At 46.2% G+C, this 26,073-nt stretch overlaps 3 protein-coding genes across 4 annotated transcripts; 1 reads left to right on the forward strand and 2 right to left on the reverse strand.

The window, feature by feature from the left end:
• Nucleotides 1–7: 7 nt before the first annotated feature.
• B3GALT4 (beta-1,3-galactosyltransferase 4) lies at nt 8–1,742 on the reverse strand. Its single transcript, XM_019738696.2, has 2 exons — nt 1,605–1,742; nt 8–1,434 (listed from the first exon to the last, which is right to left on the reverse strand). Exon 2 carries the CDS (start codon nt 1,409–1,411, stop codon nt 257–259), a length of 1,155 nt encoding a protein of 384 aa, XP_019594255.1. The 5' UTR covers nt 1,412–1,434; nt 1,605–1,742; the 3' UTR covers nt 8–256.
• Nucleotides 1,743–2,274: 532 nt separating this feature from the next.
• Nucleotides 2,275–6,963, reverse strand: RPS18 (ribosomal protein S18). The gene is made up of 6 exons (XM_019738701.2): nt 6,851–6,963; nt 6,274–6,372; nt 2,894–2,980; nt 2,712–2,813; nt 2,515–2,606; nt 2,275–2,391 (listed from the first exon to the last, which is right to left on the reverse strand). Exons 1-6 carry the CDS (start codon nt 6,851–6,853, stop codon nt 2,316–2,318), a joined length of 459 nt encoding a protein of 152 aa, XP_019594260.1. The 5' UTR covers nt 6,854–6,963; the 3' UTR covers nt 2,275–2,315.
• A 56-nt stretch (nt 6,964–7,019) lies between these two features.
• On the forward strand, nt 7,020–25,038 carry VPS52 (VPS52 subunit of GARP complex). Of its 2 annotated transcripts, XM_019738683.3 has the most exons (20): nt 7,020–7,356; nt 8,171–8,255; nt 8,401–8,453; nt 8,640–8,715; nt 8,906–8,973; nt 9,281–9,456; nt 9,847–9,997; nt 10,290–10,390; nt 10,490–10,622; nt 10,764–10,821; nt 11,110–11,243; nt 11,685–11,840; nt 12,296–12,414; nt 12,740–12,863; nt 13,111–13,206; nt 13,313–13,420; nt 13,639–13,704; nt 23,726–23,837; nt 24,057–24,175; nt 24,369–25,038. In XM_019738683.3, exons 1-20 carry the CDS (start codon nt 7,267–7,269, stop codon nt 24,513–24,515), a joined length of 2,172 nt encoding a protein of 723 aa, XP_019594242.1. In that variant the 5' UTR covers nt 7,020–7,266; the 3' UTR covers nt 24,516–25,038. The 2 variants fall into 2 exon arrangements, with proteins under 2 accessions (XP_019594242.1, XP_088651966.1); XM_088795840.1 differs by lacking the exons at nt 7,020–7,356; nt 8,171–8,255; nt 8,401–8,453 and having other exon boundaries at nt 8,664–8,715; nt 8,901–8,973.
• Nucleotides 25,039–26,073: the final 1,035 nt, after the last annotated feature.

Below are 26,073 nucleotides of genomic sequence, written 5' to 3' on the forward strand. Positions count from 1 at the left end.
AAAGAGGTAGAGAAACAAGTTTATTGAGGGGCTCGCGCCCCTTTCCTGCCATGGCTGGAGAGGATGACCCCAGCATTGTTTTGCTCTTCCTGATGACCGTCTTTGGGGCAGCCATCTCCAGTGACAGACTGAGCATCTGGTATGGGGAAACGGATCAGCTGCAGCCTGTCAGGCCCCTGCCTTGGGCCTGGGAGGGAGGTTGTGGGGGTGCTGGCTGGACCCTCAGATCCTCACTCCTCCTATGGCCCAGGTACTCTCAGCTGTGAAGCCAGGCTATTACCCGACACCGCAGGATGCCCAGCGCTCCCTGGAGCCAGGAGCAGAAGGGTGCAGTCCTTTCCCCATCAGATCCGCCCACCAGCTTCCAGGCTTCCTGCATCTTCCAGGGGTCCAACCTGTGGGATGTCAGCAGGAACTTCCCATAGCAGCACCGGTCCAGGGGGTAGTGGGTGGCGCCAGCCAGCTTGACACAGTGGGTTGGGGTGAGGCCTCCCCGTCGGGCACTTACCCCCACAAAGACATCCTCCAGTGGCAGAGGAGGTGCCCCGCTGGCCACTTTGAGGATGAGCTGCACAGCGGAAGCTGACAGCACGTACCCTGTGCCCGAGGCATAGGGTGGAAAGGGGCCCCAGGTGGGAGGCCACTGCTCCTCTGATATGTGGTGCTTGCCCCCTGGCTTCCGAGAGGGGTGCACCCACCAGTGCACACGGCCCAGGTACAAAAGAGGCACAGGGTGGTTCTCCAAGGTGGGGCCGCCTCCTTCCCACTCGTCCCCTCCAACCTCAGCCTCTGTGTGGGGCTCCGCGCCTCTCTCCCATTGCTCCCAACGGCCGCCTCGCCGGACCAGCTCGGATACCAGTTCTGGGACGTTGACAAACACGTCATCGTCGGTCTTGAGGATGTATCGGGCCATGGGGCAGTGTTTGTCAGCCCACGTTAGCCCGCTCAGGGTCTTGAGGGTAAGGTTGCGGTAGGAGTCCTGGAAGGCTGCCTGCAAGATGTCCCCCTGGGCCGCTGATTCCTGTGCCAGGTGGTTCTCGTGGGAACTGGAGCTAGGATGCCGCGCGCTCGGCTCTCCCAGGAGAAAGAGAGTCTGCACCCTGAGCCCTCGGGCCTTGCGCTGCCCGCCCCACGAAGCCCGAATGGCGTTTCTTTGGTTCAGGTTCTCCGGGGCCGTGCACACCAGGATGAGCAGGAAGGGAGGGGCGGCAGGACCACCGCACGCGTTCTCGTTGGGAATCAATAGGCGGGGCAGCGCCAGGGGCGGCCCTGGAGAGGCGGGGGCTGGGAGCAGGGAAGCAAGCGAGAGGCTCAGCAGCTCCTCCCCGAGGCCCGAGGGCCCGAAGAGGGTCCAGACAATCATTAGCAGCAGGGCGGCAAGGAGAAGGCGCCGGAAGAGGGTGAGGGGCATGGTGTGGCGCAGTCAGTTGGGACCTGGGGGGAAAGATGGAGGGCGGTTGGAGGGCGCAGAGCCCAGCTCTCGGCGACCCGGGCCCCTACCCCGCCAGGCGAGCGGAGGGCGCGGGCGGTACCAGCGCCGCAAGGTGCCGAGGCGCGGGAGGTGGCTCGGTCGGGTACGACGGCCGGAGCTGCGGGGAGGTTACCTTGTCGCTGCCCCGCCGCCGCGAAAGTTGGCTCCATGGCCGGTGGACCGCCGCGGCATCAGCCACCTCCCCTGGCCCTGCGCGGCGGAGCCCCGCCCCGTCCCCGGAGGGTGTGGCGCCGCGCATTCCCAGCCTCCCAGCCGGAAGATTGGCTGCCGCGCGGCGTGCGAACACCTATCGGCGTGAAGTGGGGCCTTCCCGGGGGCCCGCAGGCATCGGATTGGACTAGTGTGCCTCGGCTGCAGAGGCCTCGCCCCAGTCACGCATTCCGTCTCCCGGCAGGAGAGCCATCTCTTCCGTGTCAGGTTATCTGCACCTTCCCACACCCAACCCCCATGTTTTGGAAACACATTGAAAACCCGAAGACTCACCGGAGCAACTGGCGGGGCTCTGCTACACAAGCCACGCCCCTCCGCATTTCAACCCCAGGTTAAGCTGGTAGGGCTCCTCAAAGCTGTGTTGGTGGCTGCAGCTTCCTCATTACTTAGAGGGTGGGGGACCATTAAGTGAAGAGTCCATTGGGAAGGGAGTGAACACCATTGTTTTAATCAAACCCTAGGACGTTTGGGCAGCTGGGTGGGGACGTCAGTAGGGGAAATGACCAACAGGGCCCTGCTTGATAAGCATTCCGTATCAGTGTCCCCATGAAGAAAATCAATGAAGGAAGCCATAAGTGTATAAACTATTTATTAACAGACAAGGCCTACAGATCTATTTCTTCTTAGACACACCCACAGTGCGGCCCCGGCGGCCGGTGGTCTTGGTGTGCTGGCCTCGAACACGAAGTCTGCAAGTGAGAAAAGAGAAGGGTCACAGGTCATGTTCTTTACAGGAAAGGTTTGAGGAAAAGAGCATGAGAAATCTCTGGGAGTCTAGGGGCAGGAAGGGAGGAGACCCCACCCTGACTCACCCCCAGAAGTGGCGCAGCCCTCTGTGGGCCCGGATTTTCTTCAGTCGCTCCAGGTCTTCACGGAGCTTGTTGTCCAGACCATTGGCCAGGACCTGGATTCAGAAGAGGGTGAAGGATGTTTGTTTTACCCCCAACTGCCTATGAGCAATCCTAACTGGCCACCCCGCCTTCCTTTAACCTCTCATCTCCACACACACCTGGCTGTATTTGCCGTCCTTCACGTCCTTCTGTCTGTTCAAGAACCAGTCTGGAATCTTGTACTGGCGTGGGTTCTGCATAATGGTGATCACACGCTCCACCTGGCAGGCAGGACAAGGGTCAGACCCCGACGGCCCCTCAGAGGCAGGCCCAGCCCCCCGGCTCCCTGTCCTTGTCCTACCTCATCCTCAGTGAGCTCTCCTGCCCTCTTGGTGAGGTCAATGTCTGCTTTCCTCAACACCACGTGAGCATACCTTCGCCCGACACCCTGAGGAGAGGTTTTGGAATTAGGTCTGTTTTTTGGTTTTCTTTATAACCCCATTATCCAAAAGGCACACAAAGGTAGTCTGCAATAACCTATAACCTAGTGCTTTATACGTTCCCACCTCACCCATGCCTCACCCACTTTTCAGATATGAAGCCTAACCGTTAAGCAGAAAGGAGAAAGTTTTTGTTCAGGAGCAGGGCTGGACCACAGAACTGGGAATAGACAGCCTCTTGAAACCACCATCTTTTCTTTCACATTGCCCAGAATATACAGTTGTCAATAAATGCTGGCTGTTAAGACACTAGTGGCAACCGAGAGCGGCACTTTCTGAGCCCCACATTGTGGAGGGCAAAGGGCCTGGCCCTCAAAGCAGCAGGTGGTCTTCTGATTAACAGGGTTCACCAAAGGGTAGGACTGTCAGTTGCCTGCCATCTCTAAAGGTCATAATTCTTTGGACAGGCCACTGCAGCCCCCTGATCAGTATTCCGAGACCATAAACTCGATTTTGTCAGTACTCAGAAATGACCAGGCCCTAGGGAGCTAACTGCACAAATCAAACTCAAGGAACTAATGCATCCACTGGTGGCACATAAACACCAACACTGGTGACTCCCTGACACCTGAGCTCATGAACCAGATCCGGACAGTGAATGACGGTGGGCTGGGTTAGTGTCCTCCCACCACCTTCACCGTCTTTCCATCCAGTATCTCAGAATGTGACCTTATTCGAAAATAGAACCTTTGAAAAGATGATCAGTTAGAATGTTACACTGGATTAGGGATGGCCTAATGACTGCTGTCCTTACAAAAGGAGAGGACAAAGACAGAGGGAGGGCCATGTGATAAAAGCCAAGACACCAGAGCTATGAGCTGTAAGATGTAGCTATTAAGACCAGGAACACCAAGGATTGCTGGTTACCACCAGAAGACAGGACAGGCAGTGAGATTCCTAGAGTCTTCAGAGGGAGCATGGCCCTGCCAACACCTTGATTTTGGATGTCTGGCCTCTAGAACTGAGAGTATGATTCTGTTGTTTTAAGTCAAGTCTGTGGTAACCTGTTACAATAGCCCCAGGAAATTAAGGGATGTTATTTCCTCTGTAAGAAAATGACCTAGGAAACATGATCAGGTTGGTTCAGAAGAGATTAGGGTCTAAGCCTCTCAAATTTAAATACATGCTGTGTTGTCTGAGATTTACTTTAAAATATGCGCGGATAAGAAAGTGTAGATTAAAGAGTTCTAATTTTTTAGCTAGATGATACATCCACGGGGTCTAAATTAATAATTTTCTTCCTTTACTTTTACATGTTTAAAATTTTCCATAATCAAGTTTTTGAAAAATTGTCAAGCTTTTTTTTGAAAGCCCTGTTTACTGACTAGATAATGGCTTACCAATTTCCTAAGTTAGATCCCAGATGCCCCTTTCTCTACCCCAAGGCCACCTCTACTTTCTCCCCCCAGAAGAGTATACTACAAGGGACCCATATCATCTTTGTAGTCCAAGGGCCTGGACTACAGAATAGAAGAGCTGATACCAACTTAGTATTACTCTGAATTTAGAGCAGTGTCACAGGGGCACTGGCATTTTGGCAGGAGAAGCGTTCCTTATGTGGGTACTTCCCAGTCATTGTAACCAACTCCAACCTCCCTCCTTCCATGTTTCCAAATAATCCACAGATGGCCATTATCATTGATTTAGAGGAAGAACAGAAGACCAGCCAGCCTTAAAATAACCACAGCAAAAGTCTACCAGTGGAAACAAAGCAATCAGAACTTATTCGCAGTATCTTTATTACCTCTCAACATCCTCTCCTGCTTGTGTCGACTTCCATTCTTCACCCTTCCCTGTCCCATTAACCTTGCTTTCCACTTCTTTAGCCCCACCTTTTGAGGTACCTCTCCCCACACTTGGCCAGCCATTACCCCCTGCAGCTTTCCCTATTCTGAATCCTTAACAAAAGACCACCTCCAAGCTTTAGTTCTCTCACCAGAGGAAGAGCTAGCTGCCTTTGCTGGCTCTTAACAAAATCAGCAAAAACCTCAGTACTTATCTATAGGAGTAACCTTTCTCAGTAATATGAGACTTATCACAATGTTCATTCAGTACCTGAAACTGCTTTGGTTAAATTGTTTTGACCACAGAAGTCGTGACACGTATTTAAAATAACATACAAAACCAATGAATTTTGAAGAGGCAGAATTTAACAGAATCTTCCCATGAATCACGATCACCTTTTATATTCACCATCTCCCCTGCCTCATGGCAACCCTTGAAAAAGATACTGTATTTTAACCTGCCTTACTAGTTTCACAGCATAACAGGAGGAAGCAATCTTCTTATATACCAATGAAGAACAAATCAAAGTTGTGCTTCCTACAGTACAGAATTGAAAATCAAGGGGATATGATGAAGCTAGAATTCAGTTTTGAATGAACTTGTCTATATCATAGTTACCTTCAAAATTATTTGAAGCCAGGCAACAGCACCCCTGGTACCATCCCTTCCCTAACACTGAATGAGCACCTACCATGCACTAGAAGCTGGGGACTGTGAGCAAGACAGGACTATCCCTGACCCAATGTACACATACTGGTAGGAAAGGAAATCATGCAGCCATTTCCATTACTAATTACACCTATTCAGAACAGCAAAGGGAAAAAAAAGAATGTACCCATGTGGAGGCCAAGAGTTCATTAGGTTGGTGAAAGGAGATACCCAAGCTTGCAGTCACCAACTTATTTCATGTCATGAGCCAGGTACTTGGTTCCTGCTTCAACCAGAAAGGGGCAATGACTTCCACTTCTGGCTTTGGGGTAAATGTCCTGCTAGTGAAGTGACACCCCTCCCACCTCCCAACTACAGGTTTCTTCACACGTGGAATCTGTTGGCATTTCTACTCACCCCTTAAGATGTACAGTTATCCAATTTACAGGGCTTAGAAATTTCACGGGAAGGGTTGCTGTTATAATGCAGTGAGGGAGGTGGGGCAGAAACCAAATCTAGGATGATCTCAAGATGGTGGTCCCGGAAAATTCTAGCATATTCAGGTAGATAATCAAACCCACTGCCCATCCCCCTTGTGAAGTATTCTGGCTTGACCTGAGACCATTCGCTGGCTTTCCTTACTTACCTTTTGGGGTAAATGTGGAAAAGAGTTAAGAGTATTAGCCATTCTCTTTTCACCCAGCAGCTGAAGTGATTTGGTTGGGACTTGTTTCCTCAACCTTGCCTCACTTACAGCTTAAGTCTTTACAACTTAAGTTTATGTTCTCCACTCCTTACCCTACTTTACCTTAATTGCAGTGATGGCAAAGGCTATTTTCCGCCGCCCATCGATATTGGTGTTGAGTACTCGCAAAATGTGCTGGAACTTCTCAGGGATCACTAGAGACTGATAGAAATTGGGGGAGAAAGCAGACACCGTGAACGACCATCAACTCATAACCTCAAACAGGGACGTTCAACTTGTCACACAGGGAGCAATGGTCCCTCGTCAGGCTTTCACAACACAGCAAACTCCTTAGACCTGCAGACAGCAGGAACATGAAGTGTTTGGACTTGGGAAAATGCAACCTCTGGGAGAGGACTCATCTCCTGCCTTTTCCCACAAGTACACTCGGAGTGGCGGAGGCCGGAGGTCCCCAAACGCGCCCAAGCCTTTCGCCGTTTTTGAGCGCCCGGGGAGTGACTGTTCCTCTGGCCCCACTCCCCGGAACTGGATGTCTTTAGTCGTTCCTCCCGGGCCGCGATCCAAGGTTCCACACAGAAAGTTGCAGGCCCCAAACAAGGGTGTTCTCGGTCCCCTGATAGCAGACCTTCCCTGCCCCGGTTCGGATGTCGCCGGATCCCCGGACGGATTCGAGCCTTACCATGGCTGCAGCCCCAGTGGCGGCGTGTAGGCCTCCTGTGGAAAAGAGAGCGGTAGTGACGTAACAGTCTTATATAGTTATCAGGCGGAAGAGGCGGGACTACCTTAGTGAAGCGCTTCCGGAAACAGTTTGTGCCCTAGTCGACTACACTTCGGAGTCTAAATGAGTCGTCACAACTTCCGGTTCCGCGTCTATTTACAGTTCGTAAAGTTTGGGGGTTAGAGAGCAGCGAAGGTTCCGGGCGAGATTGTGCTTAAGACTTCCAATTCCCATTTGTACTCGGGTGAAGTGGTTAGAGCTTTAACGCAAATATCTGGGAACGATTTCGAGCTGTGCAAGACACTGTAAGACTTGTAGTTCACTCTGGGAAACGGACTCGCGGCGACTGACAGCTGCCGGAAGTGAGGCTGCGCGGAATGGCTGCGGCTGCCACCATGGCGGCAGCTGCTCGGGAGCTGGTATTGCGGGCCGGGGCCTCAGATGTGGAGGAGGAGGAGGGCCCGCTGGTGAGAACGCCGGCTGTTTCTCCGGGATTTTGTCCGGTCGTCCTTGCGTCAGAAAGACCTGGGCTGGGTTTTTGCAAGAGTGGGAGCTTGGCTGCTACCGGAGGTGCTGTCCATACCCCTCCCTGGGCCAGAATGGTGGAGACTCAGCTTCCCAGGACACAATTTCAGTTAACCTCCAGATTATGAGACAGCATAGAAAAGCAGTGCAGTGTGAAGGTTAACAGTATGGCCTCTGGAGCCCGATTGCCTCTGTTCTAATTCTAGCTCTGCTACTTACATGCTGTGTCCTTGGGCAAGTTAACTAGCTTCTCTGTGCCATCGCTTTACATACCTACCTTATAAGGTGAAGAAAATAATAAGACCTACCATATAGGTTGTTGGTTATGATTCCATGAATGAGTATATTTAAGATGGAACCAGGCCTCCAGGTAAATCCTAGGTGTTAGCTGGCAGCGCTAGAAAGGCTGGAGCGCCCTAGAGGGATTGTGAGATAACACCTAAGCTAGCAGGAGTTTGGGGACTCCTAAATTCAACTGCAAGTTCTGCTCTGTCCTCTCCAACTCCTAATTTTTCTCAGTTGGACATCTTCATTCTCTTTGTGGGTTGTATGTCTCCTTGTCGTAGTCCCCACACATCAGCCCCAAGTAGTAGATTGGGTACAATGTGAGACTCTTGGAATTTTTTGACTCAGCGCCTATGGCTCCCCAGTAAAAGTTCCCCTCTCCCCCTTGAAGTATTGGCGATTATCCCATTATATTGTGTTCTCCCCCTCTTTCCCTGTATCCTTTCTCATTAATTGTTTATCCCTCTCCAGGGGGGTGGTCCTGGTCTTCAGGAGCCATTGCAACTTGGAGAGTTGGACATTACCTCTGATGAATTTATCCTGGACGAAGTGGATGGTAAGAGATGGCACTGGATGCAGAGTGTCTATAATCTGAGCGGCATGGGGGCTGGAAATAATAAGGCAGGGATTGGTGTGCAGAAGTTCAGTGTGGGGAGAGGGCATTATGGAACTGAACCCTTATAATACACTTCTATTTCCAGTTCACATTCAGGCAAATCTGGAGGATGAGTTAGTAAAGGAAGCTCTTAAAACGGTGAGGCTTTCTGCTATACTAATCTGCCACACCACCCCCTGCCCACACCTTTTTAAAGAAAAATAAAAGGAAACAGTTTCTTGTACTTATAATGTCACCCTGATGTCTTACCCTCTGGTCCTTCATTGATTCTGTTCCAGTGTCCCTTCACTGTGACTTCCTCCTGACCTGTTTATGTTCTCCCAGGGTGTGGATCTCCGTCACTATTCAAAGCAGGTTGAGCTGGAGCTACAGCAGATTGAACAGAAATCCATTCGAGATTGTATCCTTCAGCAGAGGAAAACGGGGGTATTATTAAAATGGGGATTTTGTGGAGCATGATGCAGACAGCCTAGCTGGGGATGACAGCTTCTCTCTGAGGTTTCTGTCACCTCAGGGCGAAATTGAGGAGGTCCTGAAGGCCTGAGGATCTCCATTTTCATGGTGAGACTCCTTGACTTTCTGTGGGTCAGATATCCAAGAGAGTGAGAACATAGCATCTCTGCACAACCAGATCACAGCCTGCGATGCTGTCCTTGAGGTTAGTAAGCATGACCTGTGATCTCTAATAACCTTGAACTAGACCATGGTCTTTGGTGCCACTCTTTAGGTCATCAACCTTAGGTGGAGACGGTTAGAATCACTTGCAGGATGACCTCAGCATCCTTTTGTTGTTATAGTTGTAACTAATGTTATTTGCTAGTGACCTTTGGGGTACCTCTTCCCTCATCACCTGCTACCCTCCTGGACTGATAGATACTGGGGACTTCACCAATGCGCTTAGGTGTCCCACGTGTCCCCTACCTACCCTGTGACGCTCCAGCAACATCTTCTGCCTTTCCCCCCAGCGCATGGAGCAGATGTTGGGAGCTTTTCAGAGTGACCTGAGCTCCATCAGCTCTGAGATCCGGACATTGCAGGAACAGTCAGGAGCCATGAACATTCGGCTTCGAAACCGCCAGGCAGTTCGGGGGAAACTCGGGGAGCTTGTTGATGGCCTGGTAGTGCCCTCTGCTCTGGTCACGTGAGTTACCAATTTGAAAGGTCACAATGTCTATAGCAGGTAGATAGGCTGGGGTGACCTAACCTATTTACTACATGGGTTTCCTGGCTCCAGGTCATCACGTGCCATCCAGAAACTGATGGTTGGGTTGACAACTCTTTCTAACCTTGATGCATGCTTTAGGCATCAAAGACTAGGAATCATCCAGGGCCAGGTGTGTAGTGAGGGGGTCCAAGGCTTATGTGGGAAGGGGGGGTCCAGGAATAGAAAACTCTGTACGTATATCCTGACTGTATGGTACAGTGTAAGAAGGGCAAGGGGACAGAGGCTGGATGTAAGTGAAATATGATTTGGAGTGTAGGGATGTCTGAGTCTCCCTCCTAACCTGTCCCACCCCGCCCTGCTACCCAGGGCAATTCTGGAGGCACCAGTGACAGAGCCCAGGTTCCTGGAACAGCTGCAGGAACTGGATGCCAAGGCAGCTGCAGTCCGAGAACAGGAGGCCAGAGGCACAGCGGCTTGTGCAGACGTCAGAGGTGTGCTCGACCGGCTCCGGATCAAGGTGAGGGGTAGGGGATACCCTAGAGACTGCAGAACCAGCCTCCCCAACACCTTCCCCCTGGGTTTTCCTGGCTGAGCTCATTGTAGCCTGTCTCCAAGAACTTCACCCCACCTTTTCCTGGCAGAGCACATTCTCACATCTCTGGGTTCTCCTGAGAATCTTTAAAAAAACACTGACGAGGTATTCTCCACCATTCCTCTTTCTACATTTAATATCTGTCACTTCCCCTAATGCCTCCCAAACAATAAGAAGGTTGCAGCTTCATGCCCTGTGTTTGTTCCCCCATGTCTAGGCAGTGACGAAGATCCGAGAGTTCATCCTTCAGAAGATTTATTCCTTCAGAAAACCAATGACCAACTATCAGATCCCCCAGACGGCTCTGCTGAAGTACAGGTCACCATGGGAAGGATGGCCTCTGAGCTTTGAGCAGCCACGTGTGGTGTCTGGCTCCTTAGGTAGGCAGGGACACTGACTGGTCCCCGGACCTTCCAGGTTCTTCTATCAGTTCCTGCTGGGCAACGAAAGAGCAACAGCGAAAGAGATCAGGGATGAGTATGTGGAGACGCTGAGCAAGATCTACCTATCCTACTACCGCTCCTACCTGGGACGGCTCATGAAGGTGCAGGTGAGGCCACGGAGGGAGCGGCATAGCCGAGCACCTGGGCTGGGAGGAGGGGCTACCGCTGGGCAATGGGAGCAGTGGAAAAACAATGTTTCATCGGGCTGTGGGAAGAGATGGTTACCAGTTCTCTTCTTGTTTCTCTAGTATGAGGAAGTTGCTGAGAAAGACGATCTAATGGGCGTGGAAGATACAGCAAAGAAAGATATCCTAGAGCCTCCAAGACGCTGCTGCTTACCTTTTTCTGTGGGACCGACACCTTTGAGAATGGGATGAAGGCTATGACCGTGCTCCCCAGAAAAAAGCGTTTTGACACTTAGTTTTGCCTGTGATGTCAGAGGTGTAGAGGCTCCCTGAAGCCCATTCCCAGGTATTAGGTGAAGTAGGAAAGGGGCTCCAGGCTGCCCGGCTCCTGGAGGCTCCGGAGGTACTGAATTTTTCATCTTTAGTCACAGCTATGCGCTTACTGTTTTCCCTAACTCTGACCCTTCACGATTCTTTTCGAAGCCATCCCTGCGCAGCAGAAACACCATCTTCACCCTGGGGACCCGTGGCTCTGTCATCTCCCCCACTGAACTGGAGGCCCCCATCCTGGTGCCCCACACTGCCCAGCGGGGAGAACAGAGGGTAGGAGGAGGAACAAACTTCAGTCATGAAGGGGATGCTGAACATGGGTGGGAAAGCCAGACCGTCCCACTCCCAGGCCCCTGTGAGTCCCCTGAGACCTGGGAGTGGCTTTTCCAGTCTCCCTAGTGTTCTGTGCTGTGAAGAGGGTTGGGACCATTGACGTAAGGGCATGTAGCGGGGAGAGACTGGCTGAGCAGAGTGACATGTCATGAAGCAGTTCTGGAGGTGTATGCAGGAGTAGCAACAGCAGGTGGGGTGGGCTTTTCTCTTGTACCCCTTCTCTTCCCCCACTTCTGTACCCATTCAGGATGCTCTTTCACAGCCTGGACTTGGGTTAGATGGGAAGGGTCTCGACACCCACATTTGCTGATTTCCCAGCCATATCCATGGGGAGTCAGTGTCGGGGTCCATCCCTCTCTCTTCTTTACCTCCCTATCCTAGTATCCGTTTGAGGCCCTCTTCCGCAGCCAGCACTATGCCCTCCTAGACAATTCCTGCCGGGAATATCTTTTCATCTGTGAATTCTTTGTTGTGTCTGGCCCGGCCGCACTCGACCTCTTCCATGCTGTCATGCACCGTACGCTCAGTATGACCTTGGTAAGACCCCCAGCTCCTGTGCTTAGACCCCGTGTCCCTGGTCCCCTTGGCACCGTAGGAAGGTCATAGCTCTGGTGGTATTGAAACCAGGACACCCTCATTCTAAAATGTCCAAGCCTCATGCTCACAGCGTGACTCCCCACGAAACCCTCAAAGCTTGGGGTCCCCAAGGCTGCCCCTGGTGCTGATCCACACCTAGACAATAGCACCTGAAAACTGAGGGGCCCCTAAACCTCGGGGCTCAGTCCTGAATTCTGCTGTGATCATAGATCCTGGTGAGCAAGGCGTCAGGACCATCCGAGTGGCCAGCGCACAGGGAAGGAGAGGGCATTTCCCTTTTAGATTTCTCTCTTCCCTCCCTCCTTCCCAGTGCTACATCCCTAAAGGAGCACATTTATCTTTCTACTGGGAAGGACAAAGTAACAGCCAACCCTCTGCCTGTCCCTGACTCACAGAAGCACCTGGAGTCCTATCTCGCTGACTGCTACGATGCCATCGCCGTTTTCCTCTGTATCCACATCGTTCTCCGGTTCCGCAACATTGCAGCAAAGAGGGACGTGCCCGCCCTGGACAGGTCACTGAGTCCTGGTCCCTGCTGGCCTGCTGGCCTGGAACTCTTGCTCTTACATGACCCTGCCCTGATCCTTGGGCTCCTACTGTCCTTTTGACCCTGTCCCCATGCGTCTACCTGGAGGCAGTGCTGCTGCTGCCGCCCATGCACCTCTCACACCCAGTGCTAGCACCATCCGCCGTCCACGGTTAATCTGAAGGATGCCCCAGAGTTTGGCAGGTTTCCCACACACACGCCCTAACAGCAAGACTCCCCCCCCCCCCGTAGCCCCCACCCCCGACCCTGACCTTCCTGGCCAACTGACCGCTGACTCTGGTTGAGCCCACAGGTACTGGGAACAGGTGCTTGCCTTACTGTGGCCACGGTTTGAGCTCATCCTGGAGATGAATGTCCAGAGTGTTCGAAGCACTGACCCTCAGCGCCTCGGGGGGCTAGATACTCGGCCCCACTATGTGAGGAAGGGCAGCACTCTCGGTTTTACTGGGGAGAGGGGCCAGGTTCATGGGTGTGTTGGGCCTAGTGGGATGTTTAGCCCCACTGTGAGGGGCAGCCTGGAGTAGTACACGCGGGTCGGGCCCTGTTTGTGGGGTTGGGGGCAGGAGTCCCACGGGTTGGTTGGCCCGCTGCAGGGGTGCTGGGCGGCTGTGCTGGCTGGGCCACGGCTGTGGTGTGATGTTTCTTCCGCCTCCTTTCTCCCAGATCACACGCCGGTACGCAGAGTTCTCCTCTGCTCTTGTCAGCATCAACCAGACCATTCCTAGTGAACGGACGCTGCACCTGCTGGGGCAGCTGCAGGTGAGGGGCGTGGGCGGACGGCCCACAGCCGGGCTGCGGGCGGGCTGCGCTGTGAAGCGCGGCGGTGCCCTCCCCTGCCTGTCTCACCTCCTTTCCGCTGTTGCAGGTGGAAGTGGAGAACTTTGTGCTCCGAGTGGCCGCTGAATTCTCCTCAAGGAAGGAGCAGCTTGTGTTTCTGATCAACAACTACGACATGATGCTGGGTGTGCTGATGGTAACAGACACCCGTTCCTCCCTTTTCCTACCGGAGAAGTCGGGTCCCCCGCTGCTCTGGGGGTTCTGAGGGCAGGGTTTATGGGGGTCTGTTCGGTGGTTTGTTCTGGAGACCGACACAATGTCTGGCTAAGTACCGTAAATGTGGAGGCAAGGGGATATCCTGAAGTGAGGGGCTGCGTCTTCCCAAACTTGAGATTTCCCTTTGTTTTCCCTTAGGAGCGGGCTGCTGATGACAGTAAAGAGGTTGAGAGTTTCCAGCAGCTGCTCAATGCTCGGACACAGGTAGGGTGTGGGGAAAAGGAAGGGGCCAGTCTTGTGTGCTGTTTTCAGTTCAGTGCGGGCGTGTGTGTGTGTGTGTGTGTGTGTGTGTGTGTCTGTGTAATGGCAGTTAATGGTCTCCAGTACATAGAATTGGAGCTATAACTCTTGGTTCACAACATGCTGTCATTATTGTTCTATTTTATTTTATTTTGTATTTTTAAAAATTATACAAACATCCATGAATCCACAACACACCTTGACGATAAACAATATCAAAGTATGAATTCCTCCTCACTCCATCTCCCCGCCTCTCACGTAGAGGCACCTGTTGACCTAAATATTGTGTTTATCATGCTTTTAAAAAAATGTGTAAGTATACCAAAACAGTAATTGTATCGTTTTGTTGGTGAGTGTCATAAAAGCAGAATCACAGGATTTTTCATGCATAATTTTTCTAATATTGTTATGTTATTTATTACATATGGCTGCAGTCATTCTTTTTCACTATTGTATAACGTTACTGTGTGACATTTGGATTATTTCCATTTTTTTGCTACTGTGAGCATTATTTTACGAACAGTTAGGTCTTTTAGTGCACATAGAAATAGGTTAAGTTTTCTCAAAAGTTTCTCCTGGCGATAGGGGCAGGCTGGCTGCTTATAGAGTGTGCCAGTATTCAACTTTAGGAGACGATGCCAAATTGTATTCCTACGTGGATGTACCAATTTATTCCTCACCTGTAATATGTAAGAATTCTCAGTGAGCCATATTTTCTCCAACGCATGGTATTATCAGACTATCTTTACCTTTCTGGTAGGTACTCGTTGGGGTCTTGATATGCGTTTTTCTGATTACTAATGAGATTGAGCATCATTTCAAATATGAAGTAGCCATACGAATTTTTCTTTTCTGTAAAATGTCTGTCATGGCATTTGACATTTTAAAAATTGGATCATTTGTGTGTTTTTTTAATTTATGAGGGTTCTTTATATATTCTATATACTAATCTTTTGTTGATTATATAGGTTGCAGGGATCTTTCAGTATGTGTTTTATCTGTTTTATGTTGTCGTTTGAAGAACAGAAATTCCTAGTTGTAATATGATTGAATTTATAAATCTTTTCTTTATTTTTGTATCTTGTTTAAGAAATCCCTTATTCCTCCAAGGTCAGAAAAATATTATATTTCATTTTCTTCTTAATATTGTAGAATGTTGCTGTTTTACTTCTAAGTCATAAATTTACCTAGAATTGATTTTTGTGTATGATGTGAGGTAGGAATCGAATTTAATGTTTTCTGTGTGGATAACGATTGGCCCAGAACCATTTATGGAAACTGTCTTTGCCTGGTTGATGGGCAGTGCTGTCTGTGTCACACAGCAAAACTCCACAGAGATGTGCATGTCGCCTTTATTTTGTGCCAGTGATCAATTTGTGTGCCCTGCAGTACAGTTTTTTAAGGAGGGCGCAGCTCAAAGTGGCCCATGCAGGGATCGAACTGGCAACCTTGGTGTTAGGAGCACTGCGCTCTAACCAACTGAGCTAACCGGCCGCCCCACAATACAGTTTTAATTATTATGCTTTATAGGGCACATTCTCCTGCCTTCTTTTTCATCAGTATCTTGAGTCTTATTGGCCTTTTGATTTTCCATATAAATTTTACAATCAGCTTTTAAATTTTCACATCCGAAAAACCTATTAAGGATTGTGATTGGAATTGCATTGATCGATTTAGATCAGTTTGAAAGAATTGACACTTTATGACACTGACACTTCCTGCCCATGAAATGGGCTCCCTCTCCTTTTTTAAAGATATTCTTTAATCTTTTATAATTTTCAGCACAAAGACATTGCAAATCTTTTGTTAGAGTTATTCCTAGGTAGGTGTAATATGTAGATTTAGTCCTACTAGGAATAAATAAATTATTTCTAATCCTTCGCCTTCAATTTCTTCCATCTTTGGTCTCTTACTGTTCTGGCTAGGACCTCTATGACTATGTCGTATAATTGAATAGAAGGGTAATAGGGAGAACCCTTTTCCTGTTCCTGATTGTAAAATGAATGCTTTCATCACTTCCCCATTAAGAGTACTGTAGTTGTAGGTTTTTTGTAGATGCCCTTTATCAGGTTAAGAAAATTCCTTTTAATCTCTAGGTGCTAGGAGTTATTATTATAGTTATTACTACTAGGAATAAATCTACATTTATTTACGAATAATACTAGGAATAATGATTATATTTCTTTCTCTCTAATTAGACTTTTTACACTATTTTTGAATTTGTTCTTTAAACCATTGTTACTTAACTATTATCTTTTTTTAATTTTTATTGTTGACTTTTTCAATTACTATTGACATTCAGTATTATTTTATATTAGTTTCAGGTGTACAGCGTAACGGTTAAACATTTATATAATTTACGAATTTATATAATTCCCCCAGTAAGTCTAGTATCTAACTGGCACCATGTGTAGTTATTACCATATTATTGACTATATTTCCTATGCTGTACTTTACTTCCCTGTGACTATTTTATATAACTGTGATCTTTTGAAAAAGAAATTTTCTTGTTTGAGCTGGTGTATAGAAATGCTCTTGATTTTTGTATATTGACCATATATAGCCAGCCACCTTCCTAAATTATTGTTTCTAATAGTGTTTCTGGATATTTGAATGTGTGTGTTTCTATGTAGGCATTCATCATCTATGAATTATGTCAGTTTTAGTTCTTTATTTCTAATCCTTATGTTTTTCATTTCTATGTCCTTATTCTCTTACTACACTAGTATTTCCAGTAGAAAGATGAATAATTGACTAAAAATGATGATAGTGAGAACCCTATCTTTTCCTAATTTTAAAAGGAATGATTTAATCGTTTCCCCATTAAGAGTAATGTTGTAGATTTTCTTATAGATACCTTTTGTCCAGTTATGAAAATTCCTTTCAATCCCTCCTATGCCAAGAGTTAAACTATTTTTTTAAATCATGAATGGGTATTGAATTTTTAGTCAAGAGTGTATGCTTTTTCTGCAACTGTTGGAAGTATTTTTTTAATCTATTATATGGTATATGACATTTGTAGATTTTAGAATGTTAAACCATTCTGGGTTTGGTCTAATTCATTTAGAATGTTTGCTCTGTGCATAGGTGAGATTGGCCTGTGATTTCCTTTTCTTGTACTGTCCTTGTGTAGTTTTGGTACCAAAGTCATAGTGGATTGATAGAAGGAGGTGGGAGGAACTGTTTCTTCTTTTTTTATTCTGAGAGAATTTGAAATGATTTCTTCCTTGAAAGTTTCATAGAACTTGCCAGCAAAAGCATCTGGGAAGATCTAAAACTATGAAATTCTCTCTCAGTACTCCTTCTTTTTTTAAATTCAGTAGGTTCGAATAGGTAACATTTTTATTGTCATTCAGTTCTACGAATTTTTATATTTCAATTATTTCTTCTTTGATCCGTGAGATTTTTGGAGGAGTGTTTTTAAATTTCCAAAAAGTAGTTTTCTTATTTATCTTTTTGTTATTAATATCTAAATTGCATTGTGGATGGAGAATGTCTTTTTTTGGTACCGATTCTTTGAAATTTAGATTTGCTGTGGCCTGGTACATGATCAACTTTTGTGTGTTTGAGAAGAATCTGTATTCATTGTGTGTTTGAGAAGAATCTGTGTTCTTTAATTGTCAGGTGTGGTGATCCAGCTTTTTTATTATGTTATTCACATCATCTATATCTTCGTTGATTATTTTTTTGTCTACTATCAGTTATTGAGAGAGATGTTTTGAAATTCATAGATTTGTCACTTTTCCCTGCAGTTCTATCAAATTTTGCTTTATATAGTTGCAGCTTAGTTTACCTAAATTCTTAAAAGTTTAGAATTGGTGGCTCTTATTGGTGACTTGAAGTATTTGACACTGTATAATGACCCACCTTAGCCCTCATAATTTTGTCTTAAAGCCTATTACGTCTGATACTAACATAACTCTGCCAACTTTATTTTGGTTAATATTTGCCTGTTAATTTATTTCCATTCTTTTACTTTCAGACTTTTAAGTTTTCACATTTTAAATATTTTGTAGATAGCACATAGCTCGAATTTTTTAAAAAATCCAATTGAATTATGTCTGCCTTTTATGATTTTAATCCGTTTATATTTGTTATGATTAATATTACATTTGGACTTGTTTCTGCCATCTTTCATTTTCTGTTTGCCTTGTGTCATTTGTGCTTCTTGCCTTTATTTTTTTTACTACATTATTTTTCTCTCTAATTGTTTGGATTTTTGTACTCTCTTCTTTTAGAATTTATCCTTTAAATTTTACGTTGCATATTTAGCTTAACATCTAAACTTAATATTTAACCCCTCTCTCAAATAATACATGAACTTTAAAACATGTTAAATGCTTTAATGATCCCATCACTCCTCCTTCTTCCTTCCATGCTAATTATTGACCAGCATTTTATTTCTGTCATATTTCACTTGTTGCCATTTTATAGCAATACTTTTTATTTCAATTTCCATGAATGTTTCTTGGCTTATTTGCTCACCATTCCTTTTTAAAACTCAGATGATCTTTTTAGGATCTTTTTTGGGATCATTTTCCTTCTTCTTGAAGCAACTTTTTTAGAAATTCCTTTGTGAAAATTTATTGGTAGTAAACCTCATTTTTGTTTTTATATAAATGTCAGGAAGATATAGTTTTGCTGGCTCACTGTCAAATTTTAAGTTGACAGTTATTTTCTGTCAACATTTAGAGGATGATTTTCCACTATTAGCTCAAATTATTGCTGTGGAGAAGTCTGCTGTTCTAATTATTGTCCTTTTGAGGGCAGTCTGTTCTCTGACTGTTCTTAGAATCCCTTTTTTCCCTTAGTATTCTGAAGTCTAGATGTGGATTATCTCTTTAGTTATATTTTGGTATCTTGTTGTGTTTCTTGGGTCTTTGAATCAACTTTTTCATTAATTTGGGAAAATTCACAGCGAGTATCTTTTGAAACATTGCTTTTCCTCCATTCTTTCTTCTTTTGGGGTCTGATTAGTTGTAGGTTAAACTTTCCCATTCTGTTCTCTCTTTTTAGTAAAATAAACTTGTCAGGACAAAGGAAACCACTGTCCTCACCTGCCCAGTTAAGGAATGGGCAGCTCTGCCTTCAGAAGTGCAATTCTCTAGATCCCCTGGTCCAGAAGATGCACTTAAACCAGTGGGCTCTGCTGAGAGCAGCCAAACTGCCCTGGAATTTGCCAGGGTGGGGAGCCAGCTGTCATCGGTGCTCCCCGTCCCTTTCGTGGGCTGCTGCTCAGGCTGCATATTGTGTGGGAAGGATTGCTAGCTAAAGCCCAGTGTGCACTGTTCCCCTCTGGCTGCTCCTCTGCTATGAGGACATTCTCTTTTGCTGGACAGAGAGCTTAAAGTTTAGGCCAAGTCTAGACCAGTGTTGGACAATAGAAATATAATGCAAGCCACAATATGAGTCACTTAAGTAATTAAAAATTTTCTAGTAGCTACATTTTTTCTTAACTTTTGGAAAAAAAAGTTTATTTAAGTGTGTTTTTCCAGAACCCATCAGCTCCATGTCAAGTAGTTGTTTCAATGTAGTTATGGAGGGCGCAGCTCACAGTGGCCCACGTGGGGATCAAACCGGCAACCTTGTTGTTAGAGCACCGCGCTCTAACCCACTGAGCTAACCGGCCGCCCCTCTAGTAGCTACATTTTAAACATGAAAAAGAAACAGGTGAAAAGAATTTAATAATATATTTTATTTAAAACACTATGTCAAAAATATCATTTCAACAAATAATCAACAAAAAAATGAGTAATGATTTATTTAAAATTTTTTTCCCATATAAAGTTTCTGAAGCCTGGTGTGTATTTTATGCTTATTGCACATTTCAGTTAGGATGAACCACGTTTCGAGTGATCAGTAGCTCATGTGACTCATGGCTACCGTGCTAGGACAGCTCATCTCTGTTAGCTGAAAACTTCCCTTTGCACTCCACTCTCTGGGCCCCCACTGTTACGTTGTTAAGAGTGTGTATACCGTAGGTTATTGCATTTAGGCAATTGTAATAGGCTGCATTTGGTTGTTTAATCTTTTAAAAAATTTTATCAAATTTATTGGAGTGAGATTGGTTAATAGAATTGTATAGGTTTCAAGCATACAATTCTATAATACATCATCTGTATATTGCATTGTGTGCTCACCACCCAGAGTCAGTTCTCCTTGCATCACCATGTATTTGACCCCCTTTTTCCTCTTCTATCTCTCCTCACCTCCCTTTCCCTTTGGTAACCACTATACTGTTATCTGTGTCTATGAGTTTTTGTTTGTTTATTTGTTTCGTTCATTTGTTGCTTTCAGTTTTATATCCCACATATGAGTGAAATCATATGGTTCTCAACTTTTCCTGTCTAACTTATTTCACTTAGCATAATGATCTCAAGATCCATCCGTGTTGTCGCAAATGGCATTATTTCATCTTTTTAAATAGCTGAGTAGTATTCCATTGTATATAGCCCACATCTTCTTTAGCCAATCATTTATCAAAGGACATTTCAGTTGTTTCAATGTCTTGGCTACCGTAAATAATGCTGCAATGATCGTAAGGAAACATATATCTTTATGAATAAATGTTTTCAAAATTTTCAGGTAGATACCCAGAAGAAGGATTGCTGGGTCATATGATAATTCTAGTCTTAATTTTTTGAGGAACCTCCATACTATTTTCCATAGTGACTGTACCAGTTTACATTCCCACCAGCAGTGTATGAGGGTTTCTTTTTCTCCACAGCCTCTCTCTAACACTTCTAATTATTTGTCTTGTTGATGATAGCCACTCTAACAGGTGTGAGGTGGTATCTCATTGTGGTTTTGATTTGTGTTTCCCTAATAGCTAGTGAAGTTAAGCATCTTTTCATATATTTGTATGTCTTCTTGGGAAAAATGTCTGTTCAGGTCCTCTGCCCACTTTTAAATTGGATCGTTTGTTGTTGTTGTTCAGTTGTATGAGTTCTTTATATATTTTGAATATTAGCCCCATCTCAGAAGTGTTTGCAAATATTTTCTCCCGTTCGGTTGGTTGCCTCTTTATTTTGTTGATGGTTTTTTTTTTTTGTTTTTTTTTTTTTGCTGTGCAGAAGCTTTTTTGGTTTGATACAGTCCCATTCATTTATTTTTGCTTTTACTTCCCTTGCCTTAGAGGTCAAATTCATAAAATGCTCTGTAAGATCAAAGCAATATACAGCTTTAATGAATCCCCATCAAAGTCCCAATCGCATCATTTAAAGAAATAGAACAAAAAGCATCATATTGTATGGAACCACAAAAAGACCCCAAGTAGCCAAAGCAGTCCTGAGAGAAAGGAACAAGGCTGAAGGTATCACACTCCCGGACTTCAATTTATACTTCAAAGTGGTAATAGTAAAAACAGCATGGTATTGGCAGGAAAACAGACACACAGAGCAATGGAACAGAATTCCGAACCAGAAATAAACCCACATGTATATGGGCAAATAATTTTCAACAAAGGAGCCAAAAACATACAGTGGAAAAAAGAAAGCCTTTTCAATAAATGGTGCTGGGAAAAATTGGAAAGCCACATGCAAAAGAATGAAACTAGATTGCTATCTGTCACCATGTACCAAAATTAACTCAAAATGGATCAAAGACCTAAATATAAGACCTGAAACAATAAAATACATAGAAGAAAACATAGGTACTAAACTTACAGTTATTTAATCTTTATCCAAAATCACATCACAAATAAAAATGCCTTTTTTATAGAAAGATCCATTCTTGAGGATGTCTCCCTAGTCTCATATTAGTTAACCTCAGTGGAAATAAGTGGATTTGTTATGGGAAGAGTAGAAAAAGATTGCATATTTAAATGGAAGTAGTTTATTCATTTATTTGTTTTTTTAAAGTTTTGCCTTTTCCAGAATGTCATAGAGTTGGAATCCTAACAGTATGTAGCCTTTTTCTTTAAAAATGTTATTGGGGAATATTGGTGAACATGTGTTTCTCCACGGCCCATCAGCTCCAAGTCGTTATCCTTCAATCTAGTTGTGGAGGGCGCAGCTCAGCTCCAAGTCCAATCGCCATTTTCAATCTTAGTTGCAGGGGGCGAGCCCACCATCTCATGGGGGAATTGAACCGGCAACCATGTTGTTAAGAGCTTGTGCTCTAACCAACTGAGCCACCCGGCCGCCCCTCCGGCAGCTCAGTGGCAGCTCATTGTCTTCAGTCTAGTGGAGGGCGCAGCTCACTGGCCCACGTGGGAATCGAACCAGCAACCCTGTTGTTCAGAGCTCATGCTCTAACCAACCGAGCCATCCGGCTGCCCCTGGAAAAGTTTATTTTTAAGTGGAATAAAAGTTTCACTTTTACCTTAACAGATATTGCTATCTGGGTTGGGGTTTTTTTGTTTTGTGTTTGTTTGTTTTTGTTTTAATTCCCCTCTTCCATTAAAAAAAAAGTTTGCTTTTGTGGGAAATTTCAAATGTATTTGCTAATATAGAGAATAATAGCACAGTGAACCCCTGGTACCATGAGAAATCAAAGTTTCATTTCATCTGTATTAACACCCATTGCTCATCCTCTTCCCGTGCTCTCTCCTCCCAGCTCTTGAATTAAATCCTATACATTAGCATCACTTCATCTGTATCAGAATGTGTTTTATAAACCACAATATGTTATCACACTTAAAAAAAAATTATTACATTTAAAAGCTAGTGTTCAAATTCCCCCAGTTATGATTGGTTTTTATGTTTCAATCAGGACCCATATACAGTCCATATGCATGTCTCTTTTTAATCTATAGATTTCTCTAAATTTATTTGTGGAAGAAACTGAGTCACTGAGTCATGTGTTTTGCAGGATGACATAGATGAGTTTTCCTGATTGCATTTCATGATGTGGATCAACTTCCTCTTTTCCCATAAATGTGTAGTTAAATGGAAAGGCTTGGTCAGATTCCAATTAGAATTTTTTTGCAAGGCTATTTGAGAGGTAGTGGTATGTACTTCCATCAGGGCGCATAATATCTTCTTGGCTCACTTTTTGTCAGTAGCCATCAATGATCACTGCCTTAAATAGATCCATTAATTAGATTTCTGTACCTCTCAGTGTCTCAAAATTTTCCATCTCCTTCTCTGTGCTGCATTCTGAGTCATTTCTTCAATTACAATTCGCTGTATCATTACAATTCGCTGTATCAAATTACAATTCGCTGTATCATTCTTCAGGTATTTCTAATCTGCTATTTAGCCTGTTAACTTTTGAAAAATTTGAACATTTTTTATTTTTAAACCATTTCTAAAAGATTCCATTTCAAGTCTCTCTATTCCTAATCTTGTTAATTGGTCATGTTTGTGTCTGTATCTTTAACTTCTTTAAACATTTCGTAAAGAACGTGCAACTGCTGTGTATCTGACAGTCCTAATGTTGGCAGTTTTTGGAGGTCTAAGTCCATTGCTTATTGTCTATACTGACTCGTTACTTTCTTATGTGTCTGGTAATTTTTGAGTTCATTGATTGATCTTAATCAGGGAGTCACATGGGCCAAAATTGGGAGTGCGAGGATTTGCCTCTGCTTTTGCAACAGCTGAAAGATGCATCCACCTGGGTCTGCCTCAGCACATCTTTGTGGCTCTCACGAGAGACCCAGGCTCAGCTTCCCCGCTCGAGGCTGGCCTCAGGCTCAGTTTCTAGATGGCAGAGTTGCCATGGCCATTTGCCTTCTGGTAGCTCTGCCTCTCCCAGTGCCTATCCCTCTGGTTCCAGCCCTGACCCCAGTTTCTTATTGCTCTGCTCCTAGTTCAAGTTTGGTTTCTGTTTTGTTTTTCTGTTTTTTGTTTTTGAGGAGTGGGATCCTTAAAGATTTCCCTAACCTCTTGTGAGACCAGCAGTTTCTTAAAGTGTATGACCTTTCTAGATCTTAGCTGTTCTGCTGTGGGAATGTTCTAAGGACTTAGTTGGCCATGATGCCAGAATTGGGAAAATCTGCTGAAACCAGAACACTCTGTGAGTGTGTGTGTGTGTGTTTCTCCAGGAATTCATTGAAGAGTTGCTGTCTCCGCCTTTTGGGGGTCTGGTGGCATTTGTGAAGGAGGCTGAGGCTTTGATTGAGCGTGGACAGGCTGAGCGACTTCGAGGGGAAGAAGGTATGAGGATGGTGTGGTTGTGATGGGGTCAGTGGTAAGGTGACTGAGAAGAATGAGAGGACGTGGATTACGTGGGGACAAAGTAGAGCAGGAAAGAATGGGTTGGGAGAACAGAAAAGGGGTTGGATGGTGAGGATGGATGTGCCTCGGGAGGACTTCGTGGGGCAGAAGATCACTTAGTGTTCCTGTCTGACACTGTCTCTTTCCTCCTGCTACCAGCCCGGGTTACTCAGCTGATCCGTGGCTTTGGTAGTTCCTGGAAATCATCAGTGGAGTCTCTGAGTCAGGATGTAATGCGGAGTTTCACCAACTTCAGAAATGGAACTAGTATCATCCAGGTGACCTGCAACTCCCAGCTGCCCCTACTCCCATCACTATTTTTTGCCCCTTTTTTCCCTGGGTTCAGTTGAAGACCCTTGATATTCAATTACCAGCTGTGCCCCAAATACTGGATGAGCCCTAACCTGATTCTTAATCATCGTCCTTAGCACTACCCCACAGTCTGACCCCTCCTTGACTTTCTCTGACCAGGGAGCATTGACCCAGCTGATCCAGCTCTATCATCGCTTCCACCGGGTGCTGTCTCAGCCCCAGCTCCGAGCTCTCCCTGCCCGGGCTGAGCTTATCAACATTCACCACCTTATGGTGGAGCTCAAGAAGCACAAGCCCAACTTCTGACATGCCGGACGGTGGGATCCACCAAGGACTCCTATGCCCCATCCCACACCCTTCCAGTTCTCCCTTTGACTGCCCCACTCTGCCTTCATTCCCAGGACCTTGCCTCATGTGGGTAAGCTGGGTCCCCTTGGCTTTCTGAATCTCCCAGTATCTTCAGGTTTCCCAGGACCACCCGCCCCTGGGCTTCCAAACTGACCTTTATCATTTTCCCAATTTTGTCACCTCTTCCCCCCCCAAAAAAAAACCCCCAAACCAAGGCTCTTTTCTCTTCCTCCAGTAAAACCTTCACTGCCTCAATCTCTGGTTCACTCAACTCTTGTCACTATGTCCCAAGGTGTGACGCCTCAACTCTTGGAATTGGTGGCAAAGGGAGACTGTCTCCAAGTCATTTTTTTTCCCAAAGTGATGTCTGTAGCTTTTTGACCTAAGCTCTCAGCAATGTGAACACTAACCAGTCCTCTTCCTGGTTTGAGAGGTACTCCAAGGTCAGTCTGCAGAACAATAAATATTTAATATGACATAATACTCTTCTCCCATTTCCTTTCTCCTTCCTCCTGGGGCCTTCAAGCAGCCCCATCTCTGCTTCAGGGTCACCTTCCCTCTCTATTTCCTGGGCTTACATCCCTTTTGGTGGGTGTCTAGAAAGTAGGGGCACACAATAACCTCTAACCTCTAGCTGCTTTAGGCCAAAGGGAACTCTATCATGAGTAACCCACCTGATGGAGGAAGGTGGCCCCTGGTTAAAACGGCAGATGCAAGAGCTGGGAACATGGCGGTGCAGCCTTAGGCACTGTCCCAAGGGCTACCTTGGCTCCCCAGCCCGGGTTCTTGCATCCCCCTACCCCCTGCAGTTGACCATGGGATTGCCTCCTCGCCAGCACCAGTTCCCTTGCTGCTTTGGTTGTGGCTGTCACAGCCCCTGGCACCCAAACGTGGGGCAGGGGTAGGCCAGGTTTGCAGTGTCCATTTCATCCATCTCTGTGTTTGACTTGGCATCTTCCTGCTGCCTCGCCCATACACCTCATTTGAATTTACACTCTAGACTGGAGACACGGGGGCGCCTCTTAAGTCCTGTGGGGGAAGACGCGGGCAGTCAGGGGAAAATGGTAATTTGGAGATGTTTCCTCTGATCCCTCCATCCCTAGGGCCTAATCATTCCCTCCCAGGTCCCGGCAAGTGGTGGAAGGAAAGCGGTTTCTGTGCCCCGCTTACGTCCTCTGGATGCGGGCCCAGCCTGCCAGGGCAGGGAGAGGACGCGTCCTCAGGGGCGCGCTGTGTGACCGCTCTGCGCACGCGCGGTGCAGGGAAGGCTGGTGTGTTCTAAGGCGGAGCCAGAGCGGGCGCAGCGGGCGGGCTCTCCCGATTCGCTGCCGCGGGGAGGAGCGTGATGGGGCAAGCCGCTTTCTTTCGCTCCCGCCTTTTTTTGGGGGTTCCGCCCCGTTCAGAGAGCAGCGCTCTGATTGGTTTTGGAAACCGTATCTCAGAGCTTCGGCCTCGCGGCTTGGAGCGTCTTGGCGCCCGAGGCTGAAGTGCAGGGGAGGGGTGGGTGATGTTGAGG

The sequence above is a fragment of the Rhinolophus sinicus genome, chromosome 2, assembly GCF_057876585.1.
Source record: "Rhinolophus sinicus isolate RSI-liver-muscle chromosome 2, RSI-T2T, whole genome shotgun sequence".
Lineage (NCBI taxonomy): Eukaryota > Metazoa > Chordata > Mammalia > Chiroptera > Rhinolophidae > Rhinolophus > Rhinolophus sinicus.

Excerpts from the sequence above, each read along its gene's own strand:
- RPS18 (XM_019738701.2), bottom strand. Across the intron at positions 2,981-6,273 it reads TTGCCATCACTGCAATTAAG|GGTGTCGGGCGAAGGTATGC; the intron begins GTAAAGTAGGGT and ends ACCTCTCCTCAG. Across the intron at positions 2,607-2,711 it reads AGGACGGCAAATACAGCCAG|GTCCTGGCCAATGGTCTGGA; the intron begins GTGTGTGTGGAG and ends TTCTGAATCCAG.
- VPS52 (XM_019738683.3), top strand. The coding sequence starts at position 7,267 with ATGGCTGCGGCTGCCACCATGGCGGCAGCTGCTCGGGAGCTGGTATTG. Across the intron at positions 8,716-8,905 it reads ACAGAAATCCATTCGAGATT|ATATCCAAGAGAGTGAGAAC; the intron begins GTATCCTTCAGC and ends TCTGTGGGTCAG. Across the intron at positions 24,176-24,368 it reads ATGGAACTAGTATCATCCAG|GGAGCATTGACCCAGCTGAT; the intron begins GTGACCTGCAAC and ends TTCTCTGACCAG.
- B3GALT4 (XM_019738696.2), bottom strand. The coding sequence starts at position 1,411 with ATGCCCCTCACCCTCTTCCGGCGCCTTCTCCTTGCCGCCCTGCTGCTA.